The following is a 16,235-nucleotide window of genomic DNA, read 5'->3' as shown; positions in this document are numbered from 1 at the left end:
GAATCTGTAAGCTGTGGGAGACTACAAAGATCCAGTCAGACAGCTGAGCAAGCTTTTCTGGAGGAAAAAGAAAACACTGGCTCCTCCAGTTTCAAGAGGGACCCTGAAACATCTGTGATTAAGGCACTGGAGGAGCAGGAATGATAGGTATGTCACACAGAAATCTGTGTTCCTCTGTGGGATGTGTGTATCAAACACTTCCCTACAACCAGCCACTGTGACAGTCAGGGTCCACTCCAAGAGATGAAGACCTTGTGCATCATCTTGGGTGAGAAAGCCCAGCTACAGCCAGGAGTTCTGGAAAGAAGAGTGGGACCACTCTGCTTCATGCCATGCAGAATCCTAAAAAACATTCTGTTCTTCTGGGTAATTTGGTCCAACTTTTCTAACACAACAGGATGATGGATGGCCTCTTCCAGGCTGTGCACAGCACCAGAAGCCCAGATCCTTCAGGTTTTTTTCCTCAAACTACAAATGTATCTTAATCATAGCAATGGAATAAATCACTAGAATTAGGCAGTCATCACATGGCTGGTCCAGGGTCCATTTACTAGCATTACTAGCAAGGCTAATGTGGCTAAGACAGAAAATTTTTTGACATTTTCTGGTTTAGTACAATATAAAAACTGAAAGAACTTTGTAGGAAACAGAAGCATCTCTGACTTTGTTTGCTCTATTTTTTTCTACCCTGAAAAAATCCAAAGAAATGGAACTGGACGTCATCAGGACTGCTGATGACTGCTCAGAAAGACTTCCTTTATTCTGAGTCTCAAGCAGCGTGCAGCAGAAGGCCTATCTCCATTAAAGATTATTTTGACTTTTAGGTTAACATGGCAAATTTCACAAATCTGAGACCACCAATATTGACTGCAGAAATCAAGACCAAACTAGACTCAATGGAACTAGTTTTCAAATATGTTCACCATAAAAAAAAAAGTTATTAAAGATTTACTTTGACATCCTATAGCATCAATTTAAAGGATACTATACAATTTTAGAAAAAGAAATACAGATCAGATCTAGTCAAAACACAGACATTATTCCTACGGAGTGTAACATTTTTGATAAGGTCATGATGCTGACAACCTTGTGGTGAGTTCTCTAGCTAGCTAACCATGGTAATTCTGATCAGTTTTCCAATCAACCTCTTCACCTCCTTGCTCTTGCTGTTATTGTACATTTTAAAATTAAAAACAAGGAGACAGCAACACTATCCTTATCTTAAATTCTATCCAAACCAGTTGTGATACTGGCTGGTTGTCTCTGCTGGAGGTGATGAAACACCTTTGCTCATGAAAAGGGCTGCTAATCAAATCTTTTACAAGTATTTATTATAAAACAAAATCCACATAATCTACAGTACAAGTGCAGTCTGTTATCTGTACAGATATTTATACAAAATACCAGTTACTTCAAACAAGACTTTGGTTTTGTTAACATAAAGAAACATTGCAGTTTCACGACCAGAAAATTGTTGTCTTATAATGGTCTGACATGATGAAAGCCCCAAAGAAGTTCTTCTTAAGACAGTATTACCACGTTCATTTGTATGCTAGAAGGCCATGCTTGGAAAAATAATTGGTAAAGACTTTCTGTAAGACAACATTAAGATTTTAGGGATCTAGTGAAAAGTACCGTAGTGACAATCTCAAAATAACATCAATTTAATCCCCAAATACATAAGCATCAGTTACTGGCTTTTTTTTTTTTTTTTTAATCTTAAGTATTTTTGACAGGTATTGAGATTTCTGTTGAAATAGATATGAATGTATAAATCAAAGTCCATTTGAAATAATGCATTTGAGAGAAATTCCAATATATTACGAATTCAAGACATGCATGCTCTAAAAAATTCAGAAGTTGTCAGCTTTCAGTTAGTTTCACAACTTGTGTATGTATGTATTTTAACCGAAGGGAACCCTAACAATGATACAGAGCTTTGTTAAAACCAGTGGAGTACAATCTACATATGATTCCGGGGGCACTTCTGATTTAAGGCTTTACTTTTTTCACCAGGTAAATATGCTGAACTGTTTAAAATATGTAAGGCACTGAAGTATTGGGTTTGGTTGTCTTTTGCATTAACACATGATACAAAATGATACACATATAAAGCTGTGATTATTAGGCTGTTTGCAGAATACATATTTTAATATACATATTAAAAATATTGTTTGGGGGTTTTATCATAAAAATTCTTGGTACTCTTTGTATACTCAAATGTATACTACATTTACAATAGCAGCAACTGCGATACAGTTTGGTAAGAAAGTGGTCTGGGTTCGAGTTCTGCGTATGATGCCATCCAAATTTCACATACAACAGCAAAGCAGTCCTCCCATTCTCAACAGCTTTTTATCTGCGTAGGCTGATGAATTCCATTTACAAGGATTGTGTTTGTAATTGCAACCAAAATACTTATTTACACCTGCAGGTGTACTTGTACTTACTGTACAAAGTGCTTATTCACGCACTGCAGGATCTCTGTACAAATCCAACTGGAGTATCTCCCTCCGCCAAACCCGGCTACCCTGGGAACGCTGTCACAGGAGCAGCATCATTCTTCTTTAGGGAAAGGTGCATCAGTGGAAGTACTTGCTTTTCAAAGATGTGAATGCTGGTGAATTAGTCGGTCACTTACTGTAGCTGTCAAACTTGCCTTTCTCCTCTGATAAATCCTTCTAAGCACATTCTCTGCACATATTTTGTCAATATAAAAGGACCCATTTAAGAACTGCCATTGTGGTCTTCCACCCACCAGGATCCTGTGTTGGCTGGAGACCCCAGCCCCTGGCTCCAGAGGTGGGCTGCAGCGGGGGCCGTGCTTCACGCTGGGAACACACGGGATGTGGCAGCGTGCTGTTGTGGGTGACTGGGAGCACTGCCAGTGTGTCAGGACATGTCATTTCGAAGGATTTTGTTGTGGAATGCAGAAGCCATTTGTATCAGACTGGTTTCCATCATTCCTATCAGCAGGCTTAACATTGATTTAAAACCAGTTTTTCCTTTTTTTCCCGCCAGGGAGTGCGATCTTATGGAAAAGGCCCACAGCATAGTTGGCCAACCTCAAAATAAACAAATTAAAGAAAAATACCCTCTACGAAAACTACAGTAAGTGTTCTCAGGAAAGAAAGCTAGAGACATGACAGGACTGAAAATATCTATGTATATTAATATTTCTTTTAACATGTGGTAAATGCCTTAAGCTGTTTAGCTAAACTTAACAATAGCTGAAGACAGGGGCTTTTACATTTAATGATGCACAGAAAATGTAGCAATACCTAAAGGGAACAGCAGCAGAACCAGCAGACACCTCTCAGAATTTAAGGATTCAGCCTTCCCTGAATCTTCTACAGACAAGCCAAATTTCTGTCAAGGACTGCACTCATAATTCATAATGGGGTCTCAATAAAAACAGAAACAACTGAATAACTGATCTGTAAACAACTATCAGCTTTGACTGGCTTGCCTAAAGCTCTGTCCAAACATGGACATTTATAAAATGTCCTTCAGCACTGTAACAGCAAATATGTTACTTCTAATTCAGGGCTCCATGCCAGGCACTCTTGTGTGTTATTAATTATTGGGAACATGCTTGCCTTCTGTTTTCATTTCCTGACATTAACGAGTATCACTTGTAGTACAGTTATAAGCACAGCTACTCATTTGGACTGACTCAACATATACCCCAACAAAATGGCTGACATCAGAAAAGATGATGAGAAAATGCTGGAAGCAAACGGGACACACAACTTTCGTGAAGCTTGACTGACCTCATCGTGAAGTGGTACAAGGTGCTGCAGAGGCTCTGGTGAAGGGGAGCACAGGAGCTCTCCTGAGCAAAGGGATCTGTGGCACATCAGCCCAGTGTGACCAGCCCTTACTGACTGCTCCTGCTTCCAAATTCTTTTTCACTGCTGTGCACAGAGCTTCAAAATTGCAAAAGCACCAGAATCCAAGAGGCACCAGTTGGCATAAAAATAGTGAGAAGATGGTGAGTTCTAGACTGAGCCTATGACCTCTAGATATCAGATGGACAATAGATGTAGGATAAATGGGCCTGGAGATTTCCAAAAGGCCCATCCTAGGTGTGTAGAACAGGTGTTGAGGGAAGAGACCATTTTGCTATTACTGTGAAAATAATCAGAACTTTTAGGGAAGTGCTTGCACCCTTTGCAAACCAGAGAGGTCAGCGTTTACTACTGAAAATCAAAACCATTATTCCAAAAGAAGAAACTTGTTTTTGCTCATGCCTGCCCTCCTCTCTAGAACATGCTTATAATGGCACAGTCTCATTTTTAGACATGGGGCATTTTGTGCTATGACACTATCCTAAAGAAAACAGCAGTTGTCATACATACAGATTTAGCTTAATCTTAGCCTAAGTGCTCTTCAGCGATCTGTCCAGACAGAAGAAAACTGAACCAGTAAGACAGTTGGGATAGTGCTAACGAAGTTTCCTCAAAATCATCCAGCAATAATGAACAAATTAATTACCTCCATTGCAAATTTCAGGGTGCAGTGGCTATGGACCAGTCTAGCAGAAGTCAAGCTGTAATTTACACAAAACTTTTGCTTGAAATGAAAGAAATTATGTCGAAGATCATGACTTGTCCGTTTACCTTAGAGCTTCCCATTGCTGCTGCATCTGTCCTCCAGACAGGACAAATTCTACAAAAGAGAAGACGACCCAAGTAGCTGCTTTCATGACAGCACTGGAAGGCAGGTAAGCTGCTCTCTGCTAGGACATCTGTCCTTTCAATGTAACACAGAATCAACCATATAATTTGCCCATTACTAGCTGCTCTCCAGACACAGTTCTGTATTACACCCTGAGCTGTTTCAAGTGCTAATATGCAGTCATAATGGGCTTGGAAAATAGTGGTTGAAAACATTCAAGTACTCACAAGCTCACATAGGTAGTCCAATCACATGCCCCCCTCTGCAGGTTCTCAGGGGAGAACTCTTGGAGTCTTTCAGTCAGCTTTCTCAGAAAACTTTTGCACTGTTAAAACTATGCCTAAACCTCACCCAAATACAACTTTCCCCCACTTACTTCCTATTTTGCCCTGAACTGCCACAACTTGTCATATGCATTCACTAATTCCCTGCAACTCTTTCTCTCATCCTGATGTAGAAGAAAATAACACCTATTTTCTGTGCTTTAGCCTGAAAGTCCACAGGCTGTCAAACCACTAAGAGCACACTGAGGATATTTCTGGAGAGAAGTAGCTCCTGTCACTCAATTATCCTTCTGGTCTTTTCTAGCACAGTAATCCTTTTAAAGTATATAGTCTACAGCAATCAGAAATAATATTTAGTATTTAAATGTTAAGATGCTAAATTTGTATATAAATTCTTTTTAGAAGAGGCTTTTAAAGTCAGTATTATGGAACAGTGTGGGGCTTAGATTCTAACCACCAAACTTCAAGTGCCTCAGAGGAATTTCTCAGCAAACATCAGCAGCAAGAGGCTATGAATGTCCAACTGCAATCACAATGTACATGCTTAATTCATCCCATTCAGCGCTTCCTTCTAAGCTCCAAAAGAATTAATTTGACTCTTAAGACAGTTGAACTCTTGGCAATAATGCTAATTTTCTTGCACTCAACTCCAAACTTTGTAATACAATACAAGTCTTCAGATGAAGTGGTTAGGACTGTTAGAGTTGTGGCTCTCTAAAAAGATCAGTGGTTTAATGAAAAAAAAAAATCAATGTAATTTTGCATCCAGTGTTATCACAGGAACACAGGAAAATTAATGTAGTATGTCTCTAAGCTCGAACTGTAACATGAAACAACTAAACTAATGAATTCATTATAAATGGTGAATAGTTATCACGCACAAAATTACGTATGATATGAAATTGGATTACCAACTGCTGTAATGCAGAACAAGTGCTCCTTTATATGATCAATGTGGTACATAAAATATCCTGTGGATCTATATCCCTAATTTAGTTCACTGAAACATGATCACATGAGAATTGCTTTGTTTCACCAAATCATTAACACTCGTTCAGAGATCTGCTAAGTCACTCTCAGAGTAACAAACTATGACCTTGTCCCTCTTGCCATACTACAGAATTACTAATGTTGATAGGGGATGGGGAAAGAACCCATCCTTCATTTCCAATGTTGTATTCTCCAATTCTGTATTTTTCTCCATGAAAAATGGTGGGCATCTTCTTTGTGCTCCATCTCTCAAGTGAAAATTCAGATGTGAAGGTAGTAAAAGCTACTTTAAGAGTTTTAGTAACACACCAGCAACAGCACAAATCCTATCCTTGAACAAGGTAGATAGGAAGAGCAGATCTGGACTAATAAATCTGAAAACACATACTGGATCAGAACACCGTGTCCCAGCCCCTCCACCACCACAACAAAGACCTCTGTCCCGGCCTTGTAGGGTTCCTCTGATGTGCTCTCAAATAACTTGCTAAAAAGACCCCAAAGCAAGTACAATTTAAGTTCAAACAAGAAGAAAGTTTTCATTGTTGCCAACAATATTAAGGCTGTCAAAGGCCCAACGCATCTGTTATTCAGCAGCTGCAGAAACAGGTGCGAGTCTGCATATTCAGAACTTCCCTCAGATGTCCCAAGTAGGCACTCACATTATCATCACCAGAGCTGGATTTATAGTGCGCCATACAATACCCAATCCCTTTTGTTACAGCAAAAGAGCAATCAAAGCAAAAATTTATCTTCTGTATTTTGAGAAGGAGTGCTCCGAGCCCCCCATTCCCAAAGGGTTTTTTTGGTAGGAGCTGGGAACATGAGCACTTTGCTGATCATGACGTCCTTAGGTTACAGCAGTTTGTATGAAAGTTTTTATTTCAACAATTAGAAAGAAGTATTTGTCTCCTCTGCTTCCTCCACCATGCTTTTTCTGTCTATTTCTAAACCTGAACTAATTTTGAGGCAAATTTTATGAGACATGACTAAACTGTTTGAAGAGCAGATGTTTTTGTTTTGAGCTATGCAGATACCATTTTCTACAAACACTGACTAAAAAGCAAAAAGCTTTCTTCATTTAAATGAATACAAGTGACCGTATCATTCCACTTTGGAAAATGAACATTAGAGATGAAGCAATTCTCTGATCAAGTCAACACAGGTGAACACCTCAGAGACCTGGCACAGTGAATTACTGAACTTTTGGGAAAAAGAGAACTAGCACCATATTTAGAGAAGCAGCTGACTATTACAGCCTCTTCCCAGACAGTCATCAAAGCCTCACAAGGAGGGAAGAAGGAGCTTGTTTCATCACAATTAAAATGGTGAGTGTGACCAAATCTGCAGTTTGTCAGGCATTTCTCTTAGCTTAAATACCACTTTAAACATGCCACTTGCTCTCACCCACAGGTCAATACAACTGCTTTCGCTACCATTCACCCAGTCACGTGAGGAACTGATTGGAGCTAAACCAAGTTTTCTAGGTCTGGTTATCTTTTTTAGCCTGAATCTGTTCCAGAATTGGCCACGTGCAGAGTGGCACTGCGATGAGGTAGGGCAGGATGCCTGTGGGCCTAGTTAAGCTGGAAGGCTTGGCCAGAAGAAGGGTTCTTCCAGTTCAGTGCTAAGCAAATGGAGAAGGAGGTTTGAAATCCAGGTCTCAGCATACGAGTTCTGCTGGGAAGGGCTCAGCTCTCTTGCAGACAGGAGCATCTGAGGGGTTGTGATCTTTGCACGTTTTCTCCCAGTGGTGGTGAAGGGATGAGATACCGACAATTTTAAATGTGTTTTTCTCCTCTGTGAATAAACTTACATCTTTCTTTAGACTCCTCCTCCCACAAGCCACTTTGCTTTCTTGTCTCACATTATTAAAAAGAATTACATGCACTTTGCATGTAAAAAGGCGACTTAAAAATTCAAAAAGGCTCAACATTCTCTCCCCAAATCCTTTGGAGATTGAGTCATTTTCATGACTTCAAAAAGGCAAATATGGCACAAAAGAATGGAAATTAAGTTAAAAAAATCAATTTTATAAATATTCTTCCTCTGTACAATTTTTCACAGCCCCACCCCTCCCACCCATTTTTATTCACATTTCTTTTTTTAATTCCCACCCCGATTTATTTTTAAATCATAAAATATATATTTTAAATCTGTTCATATTTTAAAATATTTACAGGAAAAGTTCCTTCTGTTGAGGTCATGAGGAGTCTGTACAAGGAGAGGGTGGAGGGGGATAGAGGTGAAAATAGCTTCGTTCCGTGGCAGGAGACGGAGGGCAACTTTCTTCTGCCGACATGTACTGACTGCGAGGTGTGGGTGGAGGGGGATAAGGGTCTGAGTCTGAATTTAAATCTATATAGTATTTGTTGGCCTTCCATCGACTAGTAGTATAGTCACTGTCACAAACATCTGTGCTGCATGGGGTTGTGGGTGGAGCTATCCCTCGTATAAGGTATGGCCTGCAAAAAAAAAAAAAAAAAAAAGCACATGCATTAGTTGCAATCTGGAGAAAAAAAAGAGAGAAAAAGAAAGAAAGAGATTGAAAACGAACAGCTCTGTGTCCTCAGTCAAGATGCCTGCTCATTAACACTATGTCAGCCCTAATGAAGGTTTTCACAGGAACCCAACAAGAAGTACCGCAGCCCCTGAGCAACCAGAGGGACCACGATGACCACTTAGCCCAGTCACTAACAAAAAGGCTGACTCATCAAAGAGTTTGAAGATAAGCTTGAGTAACTGAACAGAAAGCACCAACCCTCTCTACACAGGCTGCTAAGTGACTGTTACACAGCCATATAACGTGTATGTTGCATTATTACTCAGCAACACCGTACTACTGAAAGGTGTAAACCCTGTGGTGTCAAAACAAGAACACAAAGCCAATGTTTAACATCAGAACTGGCTAGCCTCCATTTGAATGGTCATTTATTAAGAGGGGGAAAGGATTTTTAAACAAGGTAAAGTCTGAACAAGAACATTTTGCTTAAGATCCAAAACTAAAGGGCAGATCGATAGAAGATTTATCAAACCTTTTTATCTGAACCGTACCTGTAAGACCTCGTGGTTGAAGGAATGTTTGAGGAATAAAACATCTCTGCATTATACAGGGAGCGATCGGTAGCTGGGGAAGGAGGTGGGTTCAAGATCTAGGAAGAACAGGAAAAAGCAGTGAGAAAGTCTGGTTTAATTTTACACCTTTACTTATTTTGAAAGTATTATCTATGCCTTCATCCTTATTTTGGTTTCCTCTCCTTGATGCTTGGGTGAGTTAATGCATTTTTAAAGATCACAGAAGTTTATGATGAGACTTTACTCTGGGCTTAGGTACACTGCAGGCCTTCAAAGTTCTCACAGTACAGGGAATTTTCTTCCTTGCAACATCTGTTATTACACTGGAAGGCTGGAGTAAAGCTGGAAATTAGACCCAGTTTTGCTGAACCTCAGTGCACTTCCTTGGACATAAGAACTGATATCATCCTCAGCAGATGCTAATGGGAAATAAAGTCTGTTCCAGTCCCAGCCCCTAAACATACCCCCAGCAACAGCAGGGTCAGAAGCCAAGTTCCTTTACTATAACTAATACAACTCCATCTGTCCCTGAATACTCCCTTTTTACTGCCGTTCTGTAAACATATGATTTTGGCACAGTTCACAATGCAAAGAGCCCAAGGCTAAAAATAGTTACAGCCTGCCCTAGCCTGTGTGTGCATATACATGGTTGCTGGTAACCCTCGCACTAGGAAAACCGTTGTGTTTCAGAATCCTTCAGGATTCTTCCCCTAGCAGGAAGCAGAACCCCTGACACGGCCAGCAGGACACTGGCCTAAGAACAAGGAGGGCGCCTCATCCCTTCCAATGTGGAAAATTACAGCATTGCTGTTGATGGTCGGGCCTCACTGATGTGAGCATCTTGTACACAGCCTGTCCTGGGCATGCTGCCAAGCCGTGGCCTGCCACAGTGACCACGACAGCCTCCTTCCTCCGCCCCTGCTCCTCTCTCAGAATCATACTGTCGAATCACTGGAGTGGAGAACATTGTTTTGGTCTTCACTGTGCAGCAAATGATTCCTGGCCACTGAGATGAGCTCCTCGTTACCAATACTGGCAAGCCCTGCATCTAGATTCATGTGAGGGTAGACAAGCTTGAATACCGCCCCCCTTGCCAGCTGTGGGGAATGAGGAGTAATTGCCCCAAGAGTACCTTCCAGAAATCCTCTTCCTTGGAGAAGCACTGCGTGCTACTTCTGGATTCTCTCCTACCAGCACCCTGAGCTGCACCAACACCACGTCACATTCAGATTAAACACAGCAAACAGAGTGTCAGCCAGGAAGCCCGTGGCCAGGTTCTCAGGCATATAAACTGGCATAACTCCATCGACATCAACTCCTTCCTAGTCTCTATTCACTGGACCATCTCTCAGTACCACTAAGATGTGTTAAACAAAACAAAAAAGTCAAGACAACTAGATGCTCAGATCTCTCCTTTTTATTATTAACCTAAAGCTGGGTAGTTAGCTACCAGGTAGAACTGATTGAAGTATTTGAATTAAGCAGTAACTTTTATGTAACAAGCTCTTGCAACGGCTTCCTTCTAAGAATCCAGCACGCCCTTCCTGAAGGAGAGGCTGATCTCCCTGCAGGCCCTGGCTGACACGGCCCAGGGTGGAAAGTGTGGAAGAAGGAGTCTCAGTAAGAGACAAATTAGTTAGGCCAGAAGTCCAGTGGAAGAGTTGATCTTTTGGCCAACACAGATTCCACAGAATGGCACAGGCAGATCAGCTCTTGGGCTTCTTTCCTCTTTCAAGATTTATTTAAGTAAGGGTTTTTTAATACAAATTCAGCTAAGTTTTTTCTGTTCATCCTTTCTAGTGTGGCACTTACACACCAATCAGGTACTACCATGACATTCTTCAGCATGTTACAGAGACACTGGTGAAGCATGAAGAAATTAGGAGGGCTGCTGAGTTCCAAACATCTGCTAGCTCTGACTTCCTGATGGCTTCATTGAGAAGGTAGTATGAGAAATAAGTAATCAATATTACCTTATCAATAGATAAGCTCACAAGCCTCTCTTTTCCATCTTTCTCCTTCTTAAAGGGGAGAGAGAGCGCATCTGCCACTGGTCAAAACACTATCACAATGCCCATACATAGCATAACAGTTTACATGTAAACACAAATGCACATATACCCACACAGTATGTGGGCTCCTGAATAAATACTACTGAAAAAAATCACCTCAATAGCTAGCAGATTGACTCTGCAAGCTTGTGTGAACAGAAGAGTCAATAGCCATATTGCTCTGAAGCACCAAGGAAAAAACTGTCATATAACAAAATGCTGGCAAACAGTAACATAAAGAGTATGTTTCTCCTACATATTCCTCAAGAATCATTTCCATTCACACTGTGCATCTTTGAATCCATGAAAACTGATGTGGGGACTAAAATTCTGTCACTTCCAACAGTTACAAGCCAGAAATGGAACTAAATTACAGCTGAAAAAAACCCAACGTAACCTCTGCTGGTACCAGTGTTTTGTCCTAGTGCATGCGCTTGGTTTTCTGAATCAACAACCAACACTCTATCTAAACATCAAGACAAGCTTATTTCTTATGTGTTTGCATTCCAGTCCTGTCACGTCTTGCTGGTCTTCTTATTCCATGTGTGCCTGCAGCATTACGCAGTGCAAAATGTCACCGGGCCACGGACATCAGAGGTTACAAAGAGCAAAGGAGGTGGCACCTCCCAGGGAGTCAAGACAGAAGAACAGAAGTGCCCAGGAACAACCCAGCTGAGTATCACTCTAATAGCAAAACATCTTTGACACCATATAGCATGGTGTAATCCTGACGGACTACGACAGAGCCCTTTTGTGAAGTTCAGTGCGTGCTGGACTGGGCCTGTATATCATAAACAGCAACACCCAAGAACAGCCCTTATTAACATTCTATTTAGTAGCACAAATTTTCATCTTCCTGTTCTTCAGAACTGGGAAATAGCTAACTCACAGGTGTATACTCAAGACATACCTGTGGGTAGAAAGTGGCTTTAGTGCTGGATGAGCTGCTTGAAGAGGCTCCAGTAACATGGTTTCTGTCATATAAGGGGGCACCGCTGCTTCCTCCCATGAGACTCATGGAGCTAATCATGGACTTTCCACAAGAGATGCCTGCAGTGAGACAGAGAAAACAAGGTTAGGAAAACCACAATTGTATCTACCAATGCAAAACAGAAAACAAATCCACAGGTTGGCAAACGTGTGCAACACTACTGGTTGTCATTTTGGGAACGGTGTTTGATGTCAAAACTTCAGGATTACAAGGAACAACATATTTTGTGAAGAAAACATCTCACCCCCAGACCACCTATTGTCTCACTGTGTCACTGAACGACTCACAACCTGCTGCTCACACTCTGCTGAGAAAGGAATCTTCAGAACTGTTGATCCAAACTTTTCACCCAAATCACTAAGAAATTTTCCAATTAAACAAACTCAGGCATTTGCAAAAAAAGCATTATACATTGCCCAAGAAAAACAAGCTAGACCCCCAAAGTTTTAATTTCCATCCAAAGAAGTTCAATTGCAAGTACATGAGCAACAACAATAAATTATTATTTTTATTGAAAAAAAAAAATCACTGCTTAAACTGAAAATCAGCAGAGGCAAAAGAAAGGAAACCTGGGTGACAGGAAAAGGGAAGACAACATTCTCCAACGTGTTTTACTCCATTATACACTTAAATCAGACAATACATTTTCAGCTTCTTCCTGTCAGACTATTCAGTGTTAATGCAAGAGTTTAGTTTGGGAAGTTTGCAGAAATCTTTCAGATGCAGGAAGGATGTATTACAAGCAGAGTGACTCTATTTGTGATCATTATTCGTGACTTTTTTGGAAACGCCATGGTATTAGGAACCTCCGTATTTTCTTCAGAATTAACATCAATGCTAATATTTTCAGCTGTTGTAACTTGTCATGGCAATATGGATTAGAAAAAAAATAACAAATACGAATGAGAATCAGACTGACAGCTTAGTTTAGCACCTACAGAGGTACTGATGAAAACCACCGATACTTTCTTTAATTAAAAAGCTTTAGTGTGGAGTCCAATTTAAAGAACCACTGCAAAGATTTCACCTGCAGTGATTTCATCCTCAAATTTTATTTCCTACCACAAAAACCTCTTGATAACCATAAAAACGTAATTTAAGCAGGAACAGCTGACCACAGTCATTAAAGCGTGAGAAAGGCTAAACCTAAGCTGTCTCTGGCTATCCTCAAAGCCATGGCTAGAAGAAAACAATAATTATCACATCTGAAAAACTTTAGCATCTTCATATTAAGTGCCACATCTTTTCATTTGTCTTTATCATCTCTCTGGTTTTCAGCTGACATGGAAAGCAGACTCCAAGCACTCTGGATTTCTTGTATTCTGACCCTGTCTGGTAGGTTTACAGGCAAACATTTACTTTCCAGCTTCCTGAACAATTTGAAGAGATATTCTTTCTTCTCAGGGCTTTGTAGTTAAGAATTTGCTATTTCCTCTATGAAAAGTATATTTTACATTTGTAAAATAACTTAAGGCACATCATTTCAGTGTTTACTTTGATGTCTGTATGAGGTTTCTGGGTTCTTATCTATTAACTGAATATCCTGAGCTTTCATGTAACTTCAAGTCCTGCAGCACCGTAACTGCACGCAGCTCTCTGAATGGGTGGTTTGAGTCCTTTGCTGTTTTACAGATGAAGGACTGAGACACAGGGAGAATAAATGCTTTGTCCAAAAGCAAACAGGAAAGCTGTCTCAGAGATGGGCTAAACCAAAGGGGGATGTTTTCGTGACACTTCAGGCAATGAGCAGCCAGACTACAAGACCACACCCAGACTGTGTTCTTCCACATTTGCTCTTGTAACTTTGGGGAGGGAGGTTTATCTGCTGCTTTTCTGTAGTAAACTAAGCTGCTTCACTTCTTTCCTCTGCTTCTTTCCACTGTGGAGTAACTTACCCACCCTGAGCAGACAGGACAAAACTGTGTGAAGAGCTCTGATGGACAGGACAGACACAAGGACAGCTGAGTACAAGACACAAAGAGCAAGAGCCCTCCCTAGAATGCTGAATGGCACATGCATTCTGTTTCCAATATTGCACGTGGTTCACTACTCTTCACAGCGTTTTGCAGGCCTTGGGTAAGAAGTACTGTGCAAAACCCAGGCTTTATTACATCCACTAGAATGAACTAGTTAAAGAGGATGCTTTCACTGGCAAAATACCGTAGATTTTCTGTCAGAAAGATAGAAACCTGTGCAGATGCGGCCTAGCACAAAAATTGCATTTGAAAATCTGGCACGATGCCTAATGAAATGCACCTAATATTTTTTGCAGATCTGGTGCAAATGACAGATTTGTACCAAAACCACTGAGCAGATCAACATCTGATTTCTGCTCTTTGAAAACTCTGCGTCTAGCACTCCAAATCCAGACAGTGTGCCAGTACTGATTAGATGCAAGGTCCTTACCATCCTTACCAGTAAAAGTGCCATGTTGAGAACTTCCTGGAGCAATAAAATTAAGAGGGACGTGAGGGGTGCCACTGACATACTCATGTGGAAAAGGACTATTGGGCCCAGCATAGCGCTGACACACCACTCGCTGGCACACAAAGTACATTCCTCCCATGACAAAAAGTGACAGTATTATACCAATGACAGGACCGATGGCACTACTGTGTGGCTGGGACTCATCTGAGGCTGGCTTTGTTTTTTCTGGAAAGAGAGGAGAAAAAAATGAAGGAGGTCATTAAACATGGGGCAATATATATATTTGCTCGTGCAGCAAATCACTCAGCTCACAGTCATTCACACGGTGTCTTCTAAAGTACCTGCATCAGACTCAGGCATCTATAACTCCACATATTCTGATCCAATACACAAGACTTCATGCCTCCTCTTCCCCTCCATGTATATAAAGCAGTATTAGCAATTTCCTTCTGTCTAGCAATTCATCTCGTAACAGGATTATCTATCATCTTGATATAACAACAGCCTAGGAAGTTTCCTTTTCTCCCCCCCACAAAGTCTACCAGTTAAGGATATAGGACACTTATGAAGTCCTTAATCAGAGAGGAATCTGCTCTCTCAAAAGCCATCTGGGCTATCAATAACATCAAAAAATTAAAACATTTACCAGCAGGGAAGCTACCATTAAGCAGTGGATGTCTTCCTAACTAATATATGCCTTAAAATAGAATACTTCTCCTTCCTAAAATATGAGTTGCTTTCTAAAAAAAATCCTTACAAATTGGAAGGAAAACACAATACAGACTATCTCAAACACTTTCTACTTCTTATTTTTTTTTCCCCTACATAGCCCAATGTTAAATAATAAAAAATGCTGCAGTATTTGAGATGAGCTACGTATTATCTCCACCTGATTACTTCCAAAATTCTTGCCAAATAAACCTGACACCTCTATGTATAAACTTGGCCAAAGCCAATTAATTTTACATGTTTAGATCAAACTATAGACCCCTCTCCCCCTTAATGAAGCTTTAAGAAATGAAATGGTTCATGTAAGATTCAAGCCTTCACAAAATTCTTCTCCAGTGGTTCTGGTTTCAGCGGAAGGGAATGGGAAACAACTGAAATATGAGAAGGAAGATAAATGAAATACAAAGATGTACCAATAAACTCTTAACAGCTCAGCATCAGAATTCTGTCTTAGAGCCTTTATCTACTTTTCACACCTTTTCTGTCAGCTAAGGCCCTAACTTTCAAATAGCTCAGATATGATACCAGAAAAAAGCAAAGCTGAAATTAAAACATATTCCCAAATTAGCTAATTTAAAACACACAATTCTCATTTTGGTTAAATCTAGCTTGTTTTAAATGCAAGATCCTTATCTAGAAAGTAGGAATCATTTTTATTCCCTACTTGATTTCTTCCCCTCAGTCAAGCAAGAAACCACAGAATGCTCTGTTCCACAAAGAGACTCCAGAGGAGACAGTCTTGTGTCTACATAAAGACACATTTAAATCAGTTAAGACCTAATTGCAGGACTGGACCCAAAGTGCAAACAGGAAACAGCTGCGCTAACTTGGCAGCACAAAGGTTTGCTAAGTGCACAAAGAAAATAAACTAAACAAAGGGGGAAAAAAAAGTGGTGTTACATTATTCAGGGAATTGGGGGAAGTGGGTGAGACCTGACAGATAAATGGAAGAAGCACGAGAAGCATGTTCAGTCTGAAATTTCCAACAGGAGGGCTAAACAGTTTCTGTTG

General features: G+C 40.5%; 1 protein-coding gene across 3 annotated transcripts in view; it reads right to left on the bottom strand.

Moving 5' to 3' along the window:
• Nucleotides 1-6,621: 6,621 nt before the first annotated feature.
• LRP5 (LDL receptor related protein 5) overlaps nucleotides 6,622-16,235 on the bottom strand; it is a 167,138-nt gene continuing 157,524 nt past the window's right edge. For all 3 annotated transcript variants that reach the window (XM_074884798.1, XM_074884799.1, XM_074884800.1), the window contains exons 20-23: nucleotides 14,484-14,720; nucleotides 11,988-12,127; nucleotides 9,006-9,103; nucleotides 6,622-8,416 (exon numbers count right to left, since the gene is read on the bottom strand). In XM_074884798.1, the coding sequence (XP_074740899.1) occupies nucleotides 8,155-8,416; nucleotides 9,006-9,103; nucleotides 11,988-12,127; nucleotides 14,484-14,720 (737 nt within the window). In that variant the 3' untranslated portion in view covers nucleotides 6,622-8,154. The remainder of the gene's footprint in view (nucleotides 8,417-9,005; nucleotides 9,104-11,987; nucleotides 12,128-14,483; nucleotides 14,721-16,235) is intronic.

Source organism: Strix uralensis, chromosome 15 (assembly GCF_047716275.1).
Source record: "Strix uralensis isolate ZFMK-TIS-50842 chromosome 15, bStrUra1, whole genome shotgun sequence".
NCBI lineage: Eukaryota > Metazoa > Chordata > Aves > Strigiformes > Strigidae > Strix > Strix uralensis.
Note: the sequence above shows the minus strand (reverse complement) of the source record. Positions and strands in the feature narration are given on the sequence as shown.